Below are 22,758 nucleotides of genomic sequence, written 5' to 3' on the forward strand. Positions count from 1 at the left end.
ACATCCTGAAATATACTGTGATTTTTTTATGGAAGTTAATGCTTTTTACTTTTACAATGAACAAGGTAATTGTACACATTTTTCACAAGACCCACATGCCATCACCAAGTTCCTTACCTCAGGGTGCAGATAGCCCGACTTTACAAATCACTACCCATTCTCAGTTAACACTAAGAGAGTTTACAACTGGATATGGTCCTTATGACTAATTATGAAAACCTTGGACTAGACATTAGCAGGAGCTTGGCATGTTGCTGTTACCGGTTTGAAGGTTTACCATGGTTTTTAAGTCACTGCTTGTAAAATTTCATAATTTTATAATACAATTAAGTCCTACCACCCACAATTGAAAAAAAATAGGACATAGACAGTCTTTTGATTAGGTGAGTGAACCACAATACAGAATGCAATTGATGTAGTCAACTTTAATCAACAGAAAAAGTTAACAAATGTCAGTAATAAAACAAAAAATACGCTGGACACAATGTAGAGCAGCTGAGTATAGGGTTCAAAACTTTTTTTTCTTCTTTATGATGTCCTTTTGAAACTGTTACGCGCATCCTTTGTTTATTGAATAGTCAGTTTCCTTTTGTTATTGTTTTTTTTTCTTTCTCCCTCTTCTACCTTTTTCCTTTTCCACCTCCGGCCATGCTGGTTTCCTCCAGCTGGTCATCCATTCATGTCTTCATCAATAGAAGGACTTATGTTGAGACCTGTGTGAGAAAATACAGTATATCAATCAATCCATTTTTTTATATACTGTATACATCTGGTTAAGGTGAGCCTCTCCCATCTGAGTGCATTGAAAGATAGGCAACACAACATCACAGCATATAATCTGAATAAAAAGACAGTTAACTCATTAAAACCTTCACTAAATGTGCACTGGGCCTTTGAATGAATGCAAATTGTCTAAGAAATAACGATTATTAAATCAAGCATTTCACAAAGGATTAAACGATTTTTTTTGTTAAGTTGTTTGCTTTCTTCTGTGTTGTTTTTCAGCAAATGGATAGAATTGTTATGTGGAATTCAACCTCTGTCCCCATAGTCCACTCGCTATGCCGATGTAAATCAATGTGTCTATGAAGTAGACCATTAAGTGGAACAGAACAAGGCTTTACCCGTCAAAGGTTGTTGCCTGTAGCAAAGCTCTATCTAACAGCTGGCTGCATTAGCTTATGACTGTGTGTAAAAATTCCACTGGGGATGATATTGCCCCTTAGTGATTCAGACATCTGCTACTACAACATGACCACTAACATTGACTGGACCGAAAATTTGCACGCAGCTTACCTCAGGTCTTCCATTTTTGTCCAGAACATGCACAGAATTCCATTTGGGTTGTCGACTGAACCTGCCAGAACTTTTAGTGTGGCCCATCTGTATTACCTTTAACCAACAATGAGTAGTTTGCTGGGAAGTGCGTATTTACTGGTCTAGCCTCAAGGTTTCGTCTGACAGAGCAAAATACCTTAAATATCCACCTTTAGGATTGTCATATACAGTTTTTAATTGCTGATTTCCAATATCCGGATGATTAATGTGCACATTCGCTTCTGCATACGTTTACTGTACATACGTTGGTAAGAAGGGATTATATTTAGGATTCTTTCTAGAATTTCATGGGGCATTATGAAGGATAGTTAGTCTAAATTAATATTCACATCAACTCAGTACATGGAAGAACTTTTCAAATATTGTAAGTCTGTGATTGTGTAAGGCTAGTCTGATTTTTGTTGAAGTAATGTGAGTTCAGTTCCAACTCAATATAGTGAGAATAGTTTTCTCTCTAGTTTTCTCGATGGACTGGCATGCATTTCGGCTTGTAATTGGGTTTTTTGTCAGATGTCATTGGGATCGGCTAATAATAATAAAAAATGATCAACACTGAGATGATGTTTTTCTTCATTGGTCTGGACATCTTCGAGAGGATGCATTGACACCAATGATAAAGTGATTGTCTACCCTAACCGTGAAGTATAGTGGAAGCACAGCTGCCTCCATCTTTGATTTTCCAACACCACCAAACCGTAGCATTACTGTCTGTTCTGCTTTAATCTCCCACATGAGACATCGTTGTCTCGTGATAGGTAGTCCAACTCCACGTTGTTAATGAGCTTCCTTCGTTGACCAGTCTTGCTCCATTATAGCTCATAGTCTGGGAATGCAGTTTCCCTTGGAACAATAGTTCTTCATCTAACATGTCATTCCATCACTTGTGTACTGTACTTGGAATATTAATGCTCACAATGTTTATCTAGTTGACCACATCGAATTTGCCTTGGGGAAAACAAACTGCCAGATTTCAATAATTGCTTTGGAGATGTCCGGGCTGCTTTTTTCCATTCTCACATATTCTTAGACATGAAAGTGTGCACAGCTTCCACTCCAGGTTTTAGTGCACTTCACTGCACACTCTCAAAATACAATCAAGCACTCAATTCATTTGCTTTAATCTCAAGGTTGAGGTCATATCATCACAAAGTAAAAAAAATACAAATACTTTTTGAAGTCGATCACTGAGTTCATCTGTTTCATGCTTTTTTTCATGACAAATCGGGTGAACGTACATCTTGCAACCACTCTTATTATCAGAGAAATTTGATATTCAGTAGATTAACGTGTCAAAAAGCCTACAAATGATCTTGATTTGTACCATTAATGGTAAACGTTAAATGTTCCCGTTCCGTGTACAATCTGCAGACGAATATTGGCAGACTAACACATACTACATTGGCTGGAGTTAAAAGTAGCCACAACCTTGGATGGGATTCCCTCTCAACATTCCACAAAATAAGAAACCCAACGTGAGAAAGACACAGGCTAGTGAAATCAGCATAGTTTTCTTGAATAAATATCTACTTAAATGCGGTAAAAGCTGTTTAATGGTGTCGAATCGCACAAATAAGTGTGTTTGTTGTGAGTACTTAGAGCGTCAGCCTCACAGTTCTGTTGTTGAGGGTTCGATCCCAGGGTGGTCCTGATTGTGTGGAGTTTGCATGTTCTCCCGGAGCTTGTATGGGTTTTGTCTGCGTACTCTGGTTTCCTCCCACATCCCCAAAACATGCATGGTAGGTTGGTTGATTGGCCTCAGGTATGAGCATTAGTGGTTGTCTTTCCCCCCCGCCCGGTGCCCATAGTTGGCTGGGAATTACATGCATACATATACACATACATGCATATATATACACACATACATGCATACATATACACATACATGCATATATGCATACATATACACACATATACATACATGTACACATACATATATACACATACATATACACATACATATACACATACATATACATATACATACATGTACACATACATATACATATACTACTTACATTTTATTCATTTGATGAAACAGCCTGAATTGTCCACAAAGTCAAGTTGAGGCGTTGTAAGGCAGTGAATCTGATTAGTGGTTAACGTTGGCAATCGGGGAAGGTCTGTACCCGCATAATAATAAACACTCATGCATACACTACACACAGAAATTCAAATCACGTGAGCGCATCTCATTTGATAGGAAGCACCGCATGCTGAAAACTTCTAAAATAGTAATAATTTTTTTGGATTGCAGCTGTTTTAAGGAGAACGATTTAGCTCGTGTGTCATGATGTTACCAGCTCCTGGGCCTGTCACATCATTCATTCTCAGCTTGTGCACTCTCCCCAAGGGGGGAATCCCATCTCTCACTATCATCATCTTGTACAGTCCATCTATTCGCCTGTGTCACGACTAACCTCGAGGAACGGATGTGTGCTCAAATTGCTCATAAATTCTGGGTGGATGAGCAATTCTTGGCCCATTGTGTGTATACACAAAATGCCTCAAATGCGCTTGCATAAAACTCCATATTTTAATCTGTTACAGTAGACGTAGCATTGAGGTCATGACAAAACAGCTCATAAATTTCCTGACTCAAAGTGCTGTGGGTGATGGGAGACATCTGACCATTGAACTTCAGTGGCTTTCTCATTCGCTATGAACTTTTAAAGCACATGACCTCATGTCTAGCATGTTCCTGTTAATAAAATACGATTTTAAAGACTTGATATAGTTGTCTGTTTACTGAAATAGAAGGCTACTTCAAAAGGGGTCAACCAAAATTCATTCAGTCACTCTAATCAAATTTGGATTTGGTTCCAAGATCACATTTCCAAATTTGAAACTGGTTATTATGATCTACTAAGATGTGCTCTTGGCTCATGTGACATGCAAATATCACATCTGATGATATAGTACATTCGCCAACATTTTTTTTTCCCCAACATTGGGGCTTATTTTCCACTACCATTTTAGTCAAACAGTACAACAGTGAAACGTTTAGCAAAATATATTCATTTGAACTGTTCTTTGACAGCAAATGACTAATGTGTAATCCGTCGACCTGTGGTGACGTAGCGTCCGTAGTATTGTTTTCACCGTACAAATCTGGTCTTCGGCTAACACGCAGTTGGCTGTATACGTTTGAGTTGCTCAAACCTCAAGGTGTCATTGTAGAGGATGCTCCTTCCACATGTACCTAATGTGTCATCTTTCTCCCTTACCCACAGCTCTGAAGAGGTCCTTTGAAGTGGAGGATGTCGACACTTCAGCTCACTCTTCTCCCAGCTCTCGACGCACAACCAACTCCCCTCATCGCAATGCCATGTCCCCGACCAGCATCTATTACCGTGACTTGGGTACCGGAGCCACGGTTACGAACAACAACAACCTCAACTACACCCAACCACGCTCCATCATGGGTGGAGGCGGCTCCAAAACCCCCGAGCCACTGTCACGTCGCTCAGAGCTGTCCATTGATATCTCGTCTTCCTCTAGCAAGCAAATGGACACAACAAGTCCTGCGTCCTTGCGCTTTGCAACCAACAGCTCCCTGAAGCGTCCCGAAGTTCTCGGCCACTCCAAGACTCCAGAAATGAGCCACAAAAGGGAGGTGACTTTTGCCAAGACAGACTCCCCGGGGACACGCCGTAACGAAGGAAGCAGTAACGCCAATGGGACCATTCGCATCCCAGAACAAAGTCACACCCGTAGGTTTGAGCCTCCCAGTCCTGGGGACATTCGCAAACCTGAAATTAGCATCACCAGAGCGCCAGTGGACAACAATGGCCACCACCCAGCAGTGCACCACCCACACCATCCTAATCCACACCACAACACCATCGTCACCACCTTCCGATGCTCCTCACCAAACCACGCTGGACGGAAATCTCCCAATCCTGACCGTAAGTTCTGCTTCACCATTATATTTTATCAATTGCCCGGTAGACTGCCAACAATACGTGATATTTGCTGATTTGGTCTGATGAGTTAAATGGTTTGTTTTGAACTAGGAAAGCTTGTTAGGAAGACATGATCACAGTTTCCATGACGGTTGTCTGTTTGCATTTTTATTACTTGCTTCTTTCCCACTCATTTTCCCACCACATCAGCACAATCAGCCTCATATTTCTGACCAGAAAAGACCAGTAACTAAGCGTGTTTAAATCTGATTTCTGGGTATCCCTCAATAACACAAGCAAGCATGCCTTTTTCCTCGCAGGCCTGTCTGCCATTTATATAATCTATGAACTATTATGTTATGAAAGCTTAACCTCGGCCATTAGTATTAGTTACACTTTAAAATGCTGTCGTAAGGGTTTGATAAATGCTGGTGTTGTCATACAATTATTAGTTACAGTGCCAGGCATTTTATAATTGGCTGTTGCTTTACGGCACAAAGGATGATGGAGGTGGTCGCTTGTCTGTTTCTTCCCACTTTTTAGGCTATAAAGAAAGACCTTTAAATTACATTATTAATTAGCTTTTATTCGTGAATTAGTGAATAACAAATGAAATGATGTTTATTTGAATATAATATCCCCGCCCTAGCGGCCCGGCGGCTTGAGTGGTTAGCGCGTCGGCCTCATAGCTCTGGGGTCCTGGGTTCAAATCCAGGTCGGTCCACCTTTGTGGAGTTTGCATGTTCTCCTTAGGCCTGCGTGGGTTTTCTCTGGGTACTCCGGTTTCCTCCCATATTCCAAAAACAGCTGATTGGACACTCTAAATTCCCCCTAGGTATGGATGTGTGTGCATGGTTGTACGTCTCCTTGTGCCCTGTGATTGGCTGGCCACCGATTCAGTGTCCCCCACCTCTGGCCCGAAGTCAGCTGGGATAGGTTCCAGCACCCCCCGTGACCCTAGTGAGGATAAAACAGTTCAGAAAAGGAGATGAGATGAGAACCCCGCCATAGAGTAAGACACATCTGCTTTAAGCATGTCTTGCTTTAAATTCTTAAAGCGCCTCGGCTTGGTTTTAGTGGTTTTAGCTTGTTAAAAAATGCCTAGATACCGCTTTCCAATGTCAGACGCAAACACCACAAACATAAGTCCTTCTTCAATTTCTTCAACAAAGTCTTTATTTATCTGGATACACTTAGCTCAGCCTGGACATTTGAAGAGCAACATCCTCTCACTCTGAAATACTTTTATTTCTCAAAATCTGTCTTAGAAAAACCTTGACAGATTCTTCTCAAAGACAGCTGGCTGTGTTTGCGAATCCAACTTGGGTCCCCCTCATAACCAGTTGTAATACCCATAATTTTCAACATTTTAGCCTGAAGCAGGTCATGAATCAGACACCTTTTAATCCTCAAGACAAATCCTGTCAGCAAAGTCCTTTCAGATGTGGAGTTACTTTCCTTAAGTTTGCACTTTGCACATATCTGATCTTAAAATTTGTACATATTGGCATTCAAACAAAAGGTTATTGGTGAAATATACCTCAAAAGAATCAAATCTAAATAAGTTAAAAATCTATAGCTATCAAGTGAACACATCCGAGGATTAACTAAAACACGATGTTGCGTTTTCTTTGGCTTTCTTTGGCTTCCCTTAAGTCCCACTCTAGCAATGTGTTTGGGTTTTTAAGGTTCAACGTCTACTATGATTACACTGTGTAGTCTGTGTAGTCGCATACAGAGAGAGCTCTGGAAACCTTGAAACCAATAGCAAAAGTGACGTATAATGAATGAATGAAAGGTTTAATAGCCGTCAAGTATCCAAAACCTGATGGAAAAAGTACCACAAGTTTCTTTTTTTCTTACTTATTATTTGTATTTTCTTTCTTCTATTAGGTTCTTCTGACCATTTAACTCGCCCTAGAGGATATGACATCATTTGTCCCTGACATGCACATGACACGTACACACACACACACACACAAGCGTCCTTCCTTCCGAGTTACGTCAACCTGATTGTTTCTCCACCCGCGGGAGCATTTCTTCTTTTTTTGCTCTCCTTCTTCCGAATGTTATGTGATTCATGTTAGTCATCTTCCCAGTGTGATCCCATCAAAGTGTCACTAAAAGAACACTAGGAAGTGTGTGTCAGTATTACAACAAATATTCCATCCTAGGGATTGAGCGGATGGACATAGTCAAAATTTTTGACACATATATGACTATTCATCAACGTAATGTAGATCTATTTATACATTGTGTATATTATGCAGAATACAGCATGATGTAGCTCAACTTTATGCAGTTGCCGGCAACAAACTTGTCAAGCTGATTCAGTAGGAGCAACCAAGTAAGATGCAGCTCCATTTTGAAACTTATGCATCAACAAATTCCATATTATTTCAGCAAGATTAGTGTATTGCCTGTAATTGTTGGTAAAATGAGAAAGAACAGTGTAGTAAAAAGTACATAGTATGAGATGTAGTCAAAAGTAATGAATGTATACAATTTAATACCAGTATTGCCTCTCAGAGGTTTTTCCACATAGATAAAATTAAAAAAAAATCTAGCACATATGGAGTTCAGGACTGTATTATGTTGTTGCCCAACTAAACAACACACTATCTTCTGCATTTATATTAATCACTTAATTGTGGAGCTATTACAATAGAAACTTGCAGGGCCATTCGTCCCCTTTTAGCGTTAACCTTTTGAACGTGCTGTGGTGATTAGTTTCTGCCTCCCTGAATATTATCAGCTTTACCACTACAGGAGTTAAGATATCATTTTCGGAGGTTCTATTCGATATCTTGTACAGAACTTTCACGTTAATCCCAACTCCTCCAAACTGTGATTCTTAAAGTGTAGTATAGGCTCCCTCTAGTGTTGTGGTTCATGAAGAAGAACGTCAATCCTATTGAACTCAAGAGTTCAATACGTTTGCATGGAATATTGTTCATGGTGGTTGTGCTTGGATATCTTAGCATTTCATGCAGTGGGACTTGGGGTTGAAGTTGTACAACTACTTCCTTAGAATAGAAGAGCAACACATATTAGGATATCTCTTACATTTCTGAAGAAATGCTATTGCACATTTATGTTTTCCGTCAATAATAGAAACCACGACTTGTATTTTAACCCCATAAATACCTACTTAATATTCATCAAATTAAAAAAGCTTTTTCAGAAAGCCCATTGGTATAGATGGATTCAGTTTGAAGGTGACTTATTTTTTTGGTTGTCTGCCTAATTCAAATCAGACGAGTAAACACTCCGCAAGAAAACCGTTACCATCTGTCTGTTGAGGTCAAGTTTGTGACAAGTGACAGCTGTCACATGTCAAATGTGAAATCCAGATCCGCCACCAGGAGACAGTGTGATACAGGAGAAAATATAAAACCATCATTCATTGCCAAGCCGTTCAGAAGCATCTTGCAATCCTCAACTTTCATTCATTCATTTTCTGAACCGTGAGGGTTGCTGGAGCCTATCCCAGATTACTATGTCCACCAGGCAGGGGACACTCTGAATTAGTGGCCAGGGATGTTACGTGATTATTTTGTAAGTATAAAGGAGCTCACATATGCACAAAGACTGACATTTACAAAAACTCAAGGTTTCCTCCAGTTGAAGTTTACATTGAGCATCTGTGGGAAGTCAAAGGTTAAAGAAGTTTCCCACCACTGCCACATGACCTTTGTCCTTTTAAGACATTTTGGCAAATCCCAGAACCGCCGTTAAAGCCCACCCCACCCGAAACCCCTGCCCTCCTCCAAATTCCCACTTTCTTTCACTTTCTCCTGCATGTTTATCACCCACATATACAAACTGTGAAAAGAATGGTCACGTTTGTTGTCCAAGTAGTTGCAAATCCACCGTTTTTTGGATTACAAACTATCTCTGCAAATGGACATTTGATTAAACACTTTATTCAGCCTTTCTCATCTCGAGGTAAAAGAAATTGTAGGTTAGAAGACATCAGGAATTTAATAAAAATGAATCATGGAAGCATTTACTCCCAAGTGATGCAATCTTTCTGTGGCCACACTGGGGAAAAAAATAAGATAAGAAATGGGCATTTCCTTGTGTTAATTAAATTTGGATGTGTGCAAAGAAGAAAGTTGATAGTTTACTAGGAAAGTTCATCTATGGTCAGACACCCCTCTGCTAATGATGTTTCGCCTGATAGACGACATGCTGGAAAGACAATATAATTTGTGTGTGTGTGTGTGTGTGTGTGTGTGTTGTTTAAAGGCAGGCAGATGGTCAATTGCACTACAGTGCTGCCATCTGCTAACTTGTGTCGACATGAAAGGCCGGCAGGGGGGTTTGTCTGTGTGTGTGCACGTGTGTATAAATTTATAGTGAACATATGTTGAAATGCCCAAATGAAACAATGTCTTTGTTGCTATTATTAGTTACGTGTCACCATGTCACGTTTGTATTCAGTTAGCCAAAACTAAATGTTTATATGTAGCTAAATCTTTAAGATTAATCCAGTCCTCATCATTGGAAAGTAAATAAGCTTTAACATGGTTTGGCGCAACTATTTGGACTATTTATTGATCATATGGTCTTAAGATATTTTGTTTGAACCCCCTATTGTCCTTGTAAAGTTAAAATAAATGTCAGAAAAGAGTGACAATAACACACCTGGTGATTTTAAAGTATTAAATCAATTTGCTAAGTAAATATAAATTGTTGACAAACCATAGTACTACTATGTCTTTTTTCCCCTGTCAAATGGTTTAATCAAAGCCCCTTTTTGACTTAGACATGATACATGACTATTTGTAGCTCTAAGTAATTCCTGGCAAAATCCAACTTTTCATATGATAAAGAAAACACACTATCAATCATCTTCTGTATACTTTATATATTGGTACATTACTCACCACATTTCCACAGCAAACATTTAGCCTTGTCAAAGAAGTTAACTATCTTTGCAAAAATAATCTGTGATTTTAATCAATCATCTTGCCCATAGAAAAGGCCCTGGATGTAAAGGTTTAATCATATAAATCCATAAATCAAAGTTTGTACTTGATACTAAAAAGGCAAAGTATTCCCATTGTATCATGTGTCAACATTTAGAAAGTATTCAGACTATTAGAACTGTAGCAAGAAGAAGAGTATAGGGTCCTTTGGCAAGTTATTGAGGTTATGCTGGGAGATCACTCTTTCTCCCAGCCTTGTTATTGGACTTACATCACACAGCAGGATGTAGATTATATCATTCAAGAAGAAGGGAGCCTGGAGACATTACAACGAAGCAGTGAAATTTAGTTATCTTCAAATTGCTACAACTTGAAAACAGCAGAGACTAACATTCCTACCGCGGGGTGCAAATGTGTGACGTCATTGAAGCCTAATGCTACGTTCACATTAAACTAGTCTCATCTCATCTCATTTTCTGAACCGCTTTATTCTCATTCGGGTCGCGGGGGTGCTGGAGCCTATCCCATCTGATTCCAGGCCAGAGGCAGGGGACACCTTGGATCGGTGGCCAGCCGATTGCAGATTAAACTAATCCGTAATGTGAAAACACATATCGCACACTACACCTGGCTCTAAAAGCAGCTTTATGCCCATACAGACCATAAATCGCCAAAAGTTTAAGTCCGACCACGCCAAAAAACTTTCTGTTTATGCAATGTTTTTTCTCCTGTGATATTATATAATATTTATAATTTATATTTTGACTTTAATGGCTCAATTTTGCAACTCGTCTCTCGTAATGTTACAATTTCAATCTCGTAATACTTTAATTCTCGTAATATTGCAACTTTAATCTTATAATATTGCAAGTATTCTTGGAGATGTATTTTATTTTCCTTTCTTTGTTTGGCTGTTTGTTTTGGCTCCAGCAGCTGAAGTCACTTGAACAGGAAAACTGTTTTGATTGGCTGCTTCCTTGTCATCACTGCGATCTGTTGCCAAAAGATCAGCCCAGACAGCGTCTCTGCAGCATGAAAATTCTTTGCGATTACATTGGTTTTTTACCGTGTAAATTGCCTTTACTTATAACAAATGAAAGATGATATAACCAGAAATCTCATCCAGTATGTTAAAACGACACACATTAGTGTTAGAATTCTGTGTTAATCCATAGCAGTGTGCCAAGATAGCTTTTGGTACTGTACCATTGCACTGTATTACAGTTGAATTTCATAGGATTAGTTCCCTCAAATTAGATCTGCGGAATTTTAAAGCCTGTACAACACAAACAGTCGGTGACATTGGCAAAACTCCAAACCCGTATACAAACTGAGTGACAGCATGCTCCCGCAAATACACTTCACAACACAGCTAAAACACATGACCATTAAAATGATCTCTCTGTCCTTGGACATGGATGCTTTTGAGGAACAGAACTGGGTCACTGAAGATGGTTCTTAATACATTCATACTTTCACCTCCCTGTTGACCATCAAAACTAACCCTCCACTAATCCAGGAAGTAGCCACAGATTCCCCAGAAGGCCCATCCCCTGGAGTCGCCATATTTACTCTTCATCAGGGAAGGAATTCACTGCAGAGGGTCAGAAATATTGAGGACTCGGTGGCGGATCCACATCACTGTCAGTCCAGTCAGCAACGATTGTGGTGATATCGGGAGGTCTTGTTAGGTTTGTGGGTTTAGTTAATTGGAAGTGGAGGCAAAATGGAAACGGTGGAGATGGCTTCATCCTGCAGCGAGATTTACAGCAACCAGGAAATGGAAAACGTTTGTGAGTACCATTTTTTTCCAGGATATATGTGACACTTTTTCATTGTTTGGCTAATGCATTTTTGTACTTGGCTTTATACCCCCACATATATTTTCTTCCTCGTCATTGTGCATTCTTTGCTGTTGCGACTTCTACTTATGCAACTTATTGTCCAAAAAATATGGTACTTTTTTCTGAGAGAAAGTATAAACAATTTGTTTAGGGGGTTGGTAGATAAGGCAAACCTGGTCATGTTCTTTTTCGTGTTATGGCCTTGGCACTCTTGCGTATGCAAGAAAGTCCATCTGGGATAGATTTAGAAGGACATAGTGAGATGCTGAGGGTGAAGACCACCTAAAAACACACTTCGGGCCATGTAGCCCCCCGCTTTATGCTCTTTGAAATCAATGTTAAAAAAAATCCAAACCTAACATTTCCTTATTTTGCTAGCACAGCAAAAAATAAGGTGAGACAGCAGCAGTACTAATGCCTGAGCTATTATAACCTTGGGGTTATGTGTGTTCAGCTGCATTTCCACAGGTTGTGAAAGGTACCAAAGCTAGAAATGCATGGTTGTAGACCCGTACTGTGTATCCTATGAAGCTTTTTATTGGCATTGAATTAAGTTACGTTGATTCTGTGGAAAAATGGTCTTAGCAGGTAATTTTGGGGGGGTCCTATAGCGGAATATCAGGTCCGGTTAGAAAGCTGGGAAAGTGATCTGGGGATACAGGTTCTTGTATCATCGTCAAAACTGTCACCATGCAACACCAAAACTAGAATAGGCGATTGTTACTAGTAAGTTGGAGGGGGGGCAGCTGAGACATCACCACCAAAAGGGGCATATAATTGTGGCCCACCTTTGAAGTGTTCAAGATCCATGGATCACCTAATGAGCAGCTGTCACCACTTATGTCACGCGAGGCAGCAAGGAAGTTGTTGTCTGCAGAGAGAGAGAAAGAGAGAGAGTTTTGCACGTCCTGCGATGTGAGTATTGCGCACATCGTGATGTCAAACGAGACATTGTTCAGGCCTAACTTACATGGCTGTTTTCATACAGAGAACAGCAATGAGGTAGAAATTCTCAAAACTAATTGGCACGTTCCACTTTGAGGCACTTTTGTGTTATCATGCCACAGTAGTTACATAACTGAACTGGCAAGGATGAATGGAATCACAAGTCAAAGACAGGATTGACCATTCTACCAAGTAAATTGTACTCAAGTGTGCAGGAATAGCAGGAAACTGGAAAGTGTTGAAGCCTTGAGAGATCAACCATCCACACTCACACATGCTGTGTCCATTTACACCACAGGGGACCACTACAGCCTCAGCAAAAAAAAGCAACAACAAAAAAAACAGGAAGTTTCTGACAGACGCTGCTATCTTCCCTGGAGACATGCACGGCAAGCCAGATGGTCCCCCTCTTTCCTCCATATCTGCTCCTCACCCTTCCAACCTTTCCCAGCGGTTCCGCCTACTTCTCCTTTTTTCACCCAACCCCCGACCTCTCATGCAGGAAGTGTTACCATGTCGCTCAGTGACCGAGTCATCCAGATCCCTCGAGTTAATCTTCTCCATGTGCGCTGTGCTCTGATTGGTCCCTGTCTAGCAGCCAATCATGGGGCTCTACTTTGGGGCCTCATGGCATCAAAAAAATGCACATCAGTCTCTGAAAACCAATACTTCTTATTTTGCAGAGCAAGCAGAGAGTTGATGACTGCATTTTCAAAGCATTTGACTCCTGCTTGACATTTGCAAACGAAAATGGAGATTCATCGCTCCTCGCCATTTCCGAGTGATTTTGCTCCTTGCAAGGTTAACCACCCTGCTTGAATTCAAATTCAATTTACTTCCTATAAATTATTTCACTGCTATGCTTTTCAGGCTCTTTCTGCGAGTAATAAAACAACTCGGACACATTTGATCTTTCGTTCCCACAAAGAAATAGTAAGGTCAAACATGAGTGGTCATGAGTTTCATACTGAAGAGAAATAGCATCTTCTAACACATACTAATAATTGTTTCCTCATAGTTTCAATGGAAAATATTCCCCTTGTTGGAATAGAAATTTACTGTGGGAATGTATCGTTTTAATTTTATAACTCAAAAGGTTCACTCTTGCAGGAAAAGTCAAATGTTGACTGTTCTGGTGGGCATAGATTGTGTCCAGAAATATTTTGAGAATTACGTGAAAATGCTTATTATATATATACATTATTTAGATGTACATTCTTATGGATTGGGAGTGTCATGTGTGTCGTGTGCTGTGTCGATGTACATTGAAGCATTGAGGAACATGGAAACCACAGCCAAGTGTGAACAAGATTAAGTGCAGCCCTTACAGCAGGGGTCTCGAACTCAATTTACCTGGGGGCCGCTAGAGGCCGAGTCTGGGTGAGACTGGGCCGCATCAGGATTTCCACAAGAAAAGCACTGATAAAACATTCAGTTCTATGCTGAGAGCAGCGGAGGAGTGTGCGCGCCGAGCGGAGTGATCGGCCTCACGGCTTCTCCTCCGCCCAGCTGATTGGAGGAATGAATGAGTGAGTGAGCGAGGCACTGGACAGCCCGGCCGATGTCCCGCCCTCCAGAGCCGTATACCTCACCGTGATTGGTTCATTCAGCTCCGAACCAAAGTTCCCTCTAATTTTTTGTTGGTCTGAGCAGAAAGACAACCTCCCTGAGCGCACTGAGTACCAGTGTGAGCGACATCATCGGTCCTCGGATGATTCGCCTAAAGACGTTTCGCCGACGGACGTTTGACAGACGGGCAGGTCGCCGAATGGACGTTCCACCGAACGTTCATTCGGCCGAACGGAGGTTTCGCCGAAACGGGATTCGAAGGCTCGCCCCGCCGGATCGTGTGTGTACAAGTTTTTCAACCTCGGCCCGCGGGCCATATACGGCCCGTTAGGATTTTTAATCCGGCCCGCCGCCGGTGTTGTCCAAATTATAGTAAAAATCAATGTTCGTCTACCATCAATGGCAGTCCGGGAATAAGCACTCTTGGGCAGGCAGATGTAGCAGAACCGAGCCGTAAAATGACAGCAATCGGGTCAAATCCATCCTAAAACAGCATTTAAGGATTAAATACAAATACTGGATGATATCGCGATGGAGGCAAAAAAACGTCTATAGACGTCCATTCGCCAAACGGCTCAAAATGCTCTCAAATTCGGTCAAATCCAGCTGAAAACAGCGTTTAATGATTAAATACAAATACTAGTATTTGTATTTAATCATTAAACTAACAAATACTAGTACGACCTGTCCGTCTGTCAAACGTCCGTCGGCGAAACATCTTTAGGCGAATCATCCGGTCACGACATCATCATTGCTCGCTATCGGCACACCAGTATCACACCTGCCACAAGCAGGTGCATGTCAATGTTCCCTCTAATTTTTCATGTAAAACATGCTGTAAAACAAGAAAAACATGAGTGGACAGAGCTACTGCCACTGGCTGCCACTTAAACGGCGCCATCATGGGGAAAGAGGTAAAAAAAAAAAAAAAAAAAAAAAAAAAAAAAAAAAAAAAAAAAAAAAAAAAAAAAATCGATCTTTCATATTAAGACGGGGGCCGCAAATTATCGTTCCGCGGGCCGCAGTTGGCCCGCGGGCCGCAAGTTTGAGACCCCTGCCTTACAGGAAGGAAGCATTTGTGCTGAACGTTATGAAAAGTGCTTTCAATTGTTTATGAGTGCTAATGGAAAAAATACTTCACCCAATGGTCAAACTGATCTAATATCTATGCTTGTAATCTATAAGAATCTGAATTTAATCTTTAATTAAACACAAATAAACAAGCCAAAACTTCTTCCCAAGTAATCATGTGAGAGAGATCCACATTATTTCTGAACACAAAGTTAACTTTCAATGACATTTTTGTTGGTTGTTGTGCTGTCATTTGGGTGGAGTAGCCACAAATTGCACTCAAGTGAGAGAACTGTTTCTCAAGAATAATACGGCTAAGTTAAATCTATTTGTTTAATCAAATATTCACCTCATCAAAACAAAATATTGAATGCAATGAGAAAATTCAGATTCTATGGTAAAACTATAGCTTTAAATGAAACTGTAAATTCTGTCTTATTTAATAACAATTGGTTTGGCTTATTTTAGGAGGGTGAGTGGTTAGCACGTCTGCCTCACAGTTCTGGGGTCGAGAGTTTGATTCCAGGTTGGTCTTCACTGTGTGGAGTTTGCATGTTCTCCCCGGGCTTGCGTGGGTTTTCTCCGGGTACTTCCAGTTCAAATGAAAAAATATCACGCAAAAATAGACATGACAACATATTTAAAGCAAAGTACACATGGATGCACACAAGAAAGCTTAGTCGAGAAGTAATCAATTCTTGTCCAATGTAAACGCTCACACACTTGTTGTCTTGTCTTGTGATTAATGTAAAGGAAACACGTGGTTTGAGCCAGACATCTACAATGTTCCCCATTCACTTTCTCTGAATGAGGGGTGTGGCCGTGTAGCATTTGGAGAACTTTCCCGGCCACCACTTGGAATGGCCGTCACATGACTCTGTAGGAGGGGGCGGTGTTAGAAGCAGAAACTGTGAGCTTCACCAGTTGAAGCTTGTGATTGAGGAGAGAGTGGGAGATTGAGGAAGAGCAGGAAGGAGAAAAATAAGAGGGTTGGGTAAGTTGATGCCGTTCATGTCTGTCCGTGTGCTTTTTGTCTTTCAAGATTGAGTTCTTTTGATGGGTGGGAAGGAAAAACAAACGCGGAGTGAAGTTCCTAATTGATTGATTCTTTGGGGTGTCCAAGTGGAAATGTCAGGTGTGTACTGTGGCAGGGAAGTTGAGTTTGTGTTAGGCAGAAGATCAGTACAAATATCTTTGCAATGCATCCCATTGTGCTTGTAAAAAGAGTTGTTTGAGGAGTTCATCACTACCAGGGCTCCCCCACACTATCTCCACCCCATCTACCCACCCCCTTCTTGTTCCTCTCTCCCATTGTGTCTTGCGCATGCATGGATAATCAATGTGCTTCGTTGGGAGGGACAATGTTACTTCTTAAGGACTCCATAGTTGAGCTGTTGTCAACCTCATTTGATTTTTGAAGTGATGGAAACGCATAGTATCACACAGATAAAAATAGTTACCTGATGTTGTTTGCAAACTTTTGGAAAAGCTGTCTCTATTCAAACTGTGTTCACAGTTTGAACAACTCTCACAGTTGAGAATACATAACAGAACGTTGTGCATTATACAGTACATTGATTTAAATTAAAAAAAAAAGTCTTAATATAAGATATTAAGATATCCCCTCCCACACCACATATATGTTTTTTGCATCAAAGACTCCATGCAGTCTGGCTCAACAGCCACTAATGAGCCACTATTTAGATGAGTTCAAACAAAGTCACAAATTATTAGATTATCTTGGAACCAGGATGATATTAACTCGTTTGGTCTAGGTAAGACCTTGTACAAATACAAAGCATCTCATTGTAATAAAACCGTAATAATCGACATATTACACATCTTATAATAATACCCATTCTTATTGCGCACTCGGTTGCTCCTGTAGCCTACAATACTATGATGCATATTATCAACTCTCCTGCAGAAAGTTTTTATTTAGTGCCCCTCAACACCTCCATAGTTCTTGCAACATATAACCAAAGGACTTAAACACAATAAGTATACATTTCAAAATTAGGGACGCCTGTCGTTTAGTTTTATGGAGCAATAATGTAAACCACTTATCTTCAGTAGTTGTTTTTTTCTGCTCTCAGTATCCTCTATATCACAGGTGTCAAAGTGGCAGCCCGGGGGCCAAATCTGGCCCGCCACATCATTTTGTGCGGCCCCAGAAAGTAAATCATGAGTGCCGACTTTCTGTTTTAGGATCAAATTAAAATGAAGAGTATAGATGTATATCAAATTTCCTGATTTTCCCCCTTTTAAATCAATAATTGTAATTTTTTAATCATTTGTTTCTGTTTTTAGTTCAAAAATCATTTTGTAAAATCTAAAAATATATTTAAAAAAAAGCTAAAATAAACATCGTTTTAGATCTATAAAAAACTGAATATTCAGGGCCTTTAATCCAGTTCATTTAATCCATTTATTTAAAAAAATCTAAATATATCTAAAATGGTCCGGCCCACATGAAATCGGGTTGACGTTAAAGCAGCCCGCGAACCAACCCGAGTCTGACACCCTTGCTCTATACCATAGGTGTCAAACTCATTCCAGAAAGGGCCGAGTGGGTGCAGGTTTTCGTTCCAACCCACCAAGACGACACCTTTTCACCAATCTATTATCTTACAACTGTAATCAGTTGATTGCAGTCATGTGCTCCTTCTTCCAGCAGACCTCCTGATTGGCCTAACTGTCTGCGCTGTTTCAGTAGGGAGGAAAACATGCACCCTCTTGGCCCTTTCTGATACTACAGCTAAAAATGAGCAAAACATACTTGTAGTGAATACAAGTTATCCTCTTCATTTATTTGTGTTTGTTAGGATATATTGATTTCATGTGGTGCAATTCAAGTTTTTATGAATGGCAAGGGAAAATACTTCACCCTATGTGAGAATAGACATTGTTTTGTAAAATTCACTTTTATTGCTCTTACCTTGTCTTGTCTAAGTGAAGAATGTAAAACTGTACTCTGAGCTTTGTCGTTCAATTTGACTCAGCGCAAAAGGGCACTGGTTGATTTTGCAGTGTAGGCAATTTGTACTGTACCTCATGAAAATGAAGTCACCCTCAGATTTTTCATTGACACAGGAAAACCTCTCAAATAAACAAGCTACCCATTCACATCCGAGGTATGATAAAATCAGAGATTCACCGGAAATTTGGTGGCTGAAAATGTTCAACCAAGGTGTAGCTAAAACGTGGTCTAGGAATCAAACACTTATTCATTGAAATAACATAAAGAAAACTGAAAGTTGCATCGAGCCAAGCAAAAAACTCTTTGGCGACGAGAGGTCAATGAGTGTGTGTTGGCTCTGTGCAGCTGTTAGAACTTACAGTGGAACAACATTTACTACCCACCTTTAAAGATCTCTCTTCAAGCCCCCTTTTTAGGAGCTAAAAAAATTCGGATTATTAATATGCTTGTGTTTTATTCTTAAAAATGTGTATTAAATAATAATGAAATAATTACAATTAATAATTGGTCATGATTTTCATCCTCAGTCAATAGCCACTGGAAATTTGTACTGTTAAACAAATTTTGTCTGTCCTTTAGCATAGATTGCTAAATATAGTGAACATCTCGCCAATTTGGCAACACTGGGCTGCTAACATTATTGTTAGTGGAAAAAGTTCATACCAAGTAAGGGATAAGAAAGTCAAATTAATAAAGATCCCTGCTGTTAAATAGTCATTTTTTACATGCTGAAGACCTGCCAAGGCACCACTCAGCTAGTAGTTCTTCTTTTTGAGTCTAATTTGGAAGCCCTACTCCTCCATTATTCGTGAACCAATCATCTTGAAACTTGGTAGCTATGTATCCTGCATCTGCCAGTATTTACCAATCCTCAAGCTTAATTTTTAAAACAATTTATTCTATTAGCGCTGCTCAACTACTGCTTGTTAGTTAGCAGTTAGTCTGTAGAAGGCATAAGGACACAGCATTCAGCCTGTAGAGTGCTGGAGCACTTCAACGCTTGATCCCTTTGAGAGGGCACTGGAATGCAGAAATTTCAGAACCCCCCTTCCCCCTTTGAAAAGTTAATTAATACAGGCGATCTGTGTCAAGAGACGCAACAGGTTCTTCATCTGTTTTGAATTACACTTGGATTGCAATAGTACGATATTTGGTGGAAATTGGTCATTTGAGATGTTTTTTTACAGCTATAGAAAACGATTCTGAGAAATTCCAATTAAATTGGGGTGTTATGTAAAATGTCTACCGAAACCTAATGAAATAAACTCCTGCTTCTACCAACTCCTTTTCAACTTACACTATGTACTGTAGGCCTGCAGTATTATATTGAGTAGGCCGATAAGCCATTTAATTTTTTTTAACATGATAGTGCTTCAAAGTCCTTTTTTACTTGGAAAAACTGCATGACACCAATAGTATTTGACTTTAGATTTTCCATTATGAATTTCTTGCAATGTTGCAAAATATTGCTACCAGATGCTGCATAATTGCAATTTATCACACATGGACTTATTTGGAATTGAGATCCATTCATGCATAAGTTCCATTTTGCTGAAGAAAGACCCTCCCTGCCTCTTTTGTACTTTATACTCTTTTAGTGTGATTTACTGTGCAATATTTCTGCACTAAGTCTGAGCTGTTTGTCGTTTAATAGTTCCCCTTCGAGCTGTACCCTCTGACTTCCCTCTCCATGTGTTTCACATATGAGCTGTTGTCAGAAAGCCTCCACTGTTGAGGCCTCCCCACGGTGTTGTCCTTGCTTCGTCATTCTCTCGGGGGCTGCTTAAATGGATTAAAAGAAACAATGTTATGTAGGTCATTTTTTTGAAGATCAATGGTGTTTTGGAAGAAACAATTATTTTCAAACCATTTTCAAAGGATTACTATTGACTACTTGACTCAAGTGGGATTTTTTTCCTTCCAAGTTGAACAACTTGGGTATGTGTCATAGTATTGGGAATAGAACTAAACACATGGAATCAGATATGTGCAGATCAGAGTGTTTCCTCTGTAAATCAGAGACGTTTTTGGATATATGCCAGAGTGAGTGCAGCCAAAAAGCACTAATCTAATATAATCTATCAATATGAAAAATACACAGCTGCGCTTGCCTAAAGAACACAATATATTGAACAGAGAGTCACAGTAATTATATTCTACTGTCAAATTTGTTTTTTGAATGACCCCTCTGCCTTCATTTATAGAAAACATGATTCAATGTGGAAGCCCAAAGACAAAATATACTATAAATTAGTATTATTTATTTGTTATTGTTTGCCTCTGTGTTGTAACTACTAGGGTTTTCACATTTATGAACTTTGTTTTGGCCTGATTTGCAAGATATCAGACTTGGGAAAAGGTGTACATTTTAAAAAAAATGTCTATGTTGACATCAAAGCTTGAAAACTGTGTAAACATCATCGAGAGCAGACACAACATAGCCAGTCCTTCAGTGTTAATTTAATTTTTTTTATTTTTTATTTCCCATATTACATGGTCTCCTGCATTGACCTCTTCCCAGTTGAACAGGTCGTATCCATGTGCTTTCAGTGAGAAAAGTGTTTCAACACCAGCTCACACCATCTGCTTTTCACCATGTTACCCCGTCAGAGGTTAAAACTCTTTTGCGGCCAGCATAGATCTGAAAAATGAAAAGGTCCAGGAGCATTCTTTAGAGCTTTTCTAAAGTGCTGATGTCTGTTTGTGGCAGCTGTGGCCTTCATTGACAGGGCCCCTTCTAGTTTTTCCCCTCATCACGTGGTGTTGGGAAAGACATCAGGATTTGTAGCCATGTTCTTTGGATCCGAAAGCACGGAGATGGCTACGCGTAACATTGTCTTTTCCTATCTCGAATGCATCAGCCTCAATAAGCGCACACATGCTGCCCCACTCCCTATTTTGTGTTGAATTTACATTTTAATAACTGGAAAAAATGTTACATAGTTTTAGTCCTTTAGTGTATCATAAGAGAATGCAAATAAACATACGATTCCTTTATTAAAAAAATACAAGCCAATTACCATGAGATTTTAGAGTGATCCCTTCCAAATTGTGCTTCGCCGAAACTCTGAGTTCCCTTCCTGCAAGAAGTAATTGACTGGAAAATTTAAAGATATTTGACTGGTTTACGACTGCCTTGGTGTCAGTACTTGGGTCTTTTTAGTTGATGCAGCCTAGTATGTTTTGTGAAATATTTTCATTTATTGGCCACAGTGCCTGCAACAACAAAAAAATACCCATGTGTTTAGCTGTTCATATTTCATTCCCACAGTTATTTCAAAATAACAAAAAAACATTTCTTTGGACCATCCATCTCTTTCCTCAGCAGGCAGAAAGTGGAATAATCTTACCCTCTTTTTATCATTCCACCAATGCACCAATATTGTTAAATAAAGAGTTGGGCTGAGGGCGAACCAAGATAAATACAGTACATGAACACCTACAGGAAAGGGGGAAATTCACTCAAGGTGAACCAGGGCAAAAATCCAGGGGTTTCCTCTCACGAGAGCCATGTTTTCTTTTTCTAAATAACAGACATTTCTAAGTGCAGACAGTGTTTAAAGGCTGTCAGTAGCCATTTGTGTAGAAAAGCAGATAACCTGAACCTGCAGGGAGATTTTTAAAAGGAGAAAAGCATAGGATTTTACTATATTATTTGCAACCCAGAGAAAAGCATCCCCCATTTGCCATTAAAACATTCATATATGCTGTCAAACAGTCCTATCCCTACATCTGGTGATTCATTTCTTATTCTTATATTGTGGGACGATCTATGTCTGTGTGGGAACAAGGGAATTAAAGTTATTTATGCAGTCTAATGTCACGGCAGTCGCATCAAGCCACACCGCAGTAAACATTCGTCTTAGTGACAGAGCTATTTAAATTCGTGAACATCATCGGATTCAGTTTTATTCGCTCTGTGGCTAATAATAAGTAACATTTTTATTGGCCATGTATGATAAGTATATATTAAATATAGGGACTTGACATGCAAGTACTGAACAGCCACGGCCATCTTAGATTATTGGTGTTATTGTATATCACTTTGGAAAAAACGAATCAAAATAGACGTAAAAGTACTTTAGGTATTTCTGAACAACATACAGTAATCCCTCAAATATCGCAGTTAATGTAGACCAGACATGGCCGCGATATTCGAAAAATCGCGAAGTAGG

At 39.8% G+C, this 22,758-nt stretch overlaps 1 protein-coding gene across 3 annotated transcripts in view; it reads left to right on the top strand.

The window, feature by feature from the left end:
• septin9b (septin 9b) overlaps positions 1-22,758 on the top strand; it is a 57,130-nt gene that overhangs the window by 20,260 nt on the left and 14,112 nt on the right. For 2 of the 3 annotated variants that reach the window (XM_077605026.1, XM_077605027.1), the window contains one exon: positions 4,569-5,243. In XM_077605026.1, the coding sequence (XP_077461152.1) occupies positions 4,569-5,243 (675 nt within the window). Of the gene's footprint in view, positions 1-4,568; positions 5,244-16,446; positions 16,598-22,758 lie in introns of those variants that run through there. The other variant, XM_077605028.1, reaches the window with a different exon arrangement.

This window comes from Stigmatopora argus, chromosome 7 (genome assembly GCF_051989625.1).
Source record: "Stigmatopora argus isolate UIUO_Sarg chromosome 7, RoL_Sarg_1.0, whole genome shotgun sequence".
NCBI classification, from domain to species: Eukaryota; Metazoa; Chordata; class Actinopteri; order Syngnathiformes; family Syngnathidae; genus Stigmatopora; species Stigmatopora argus.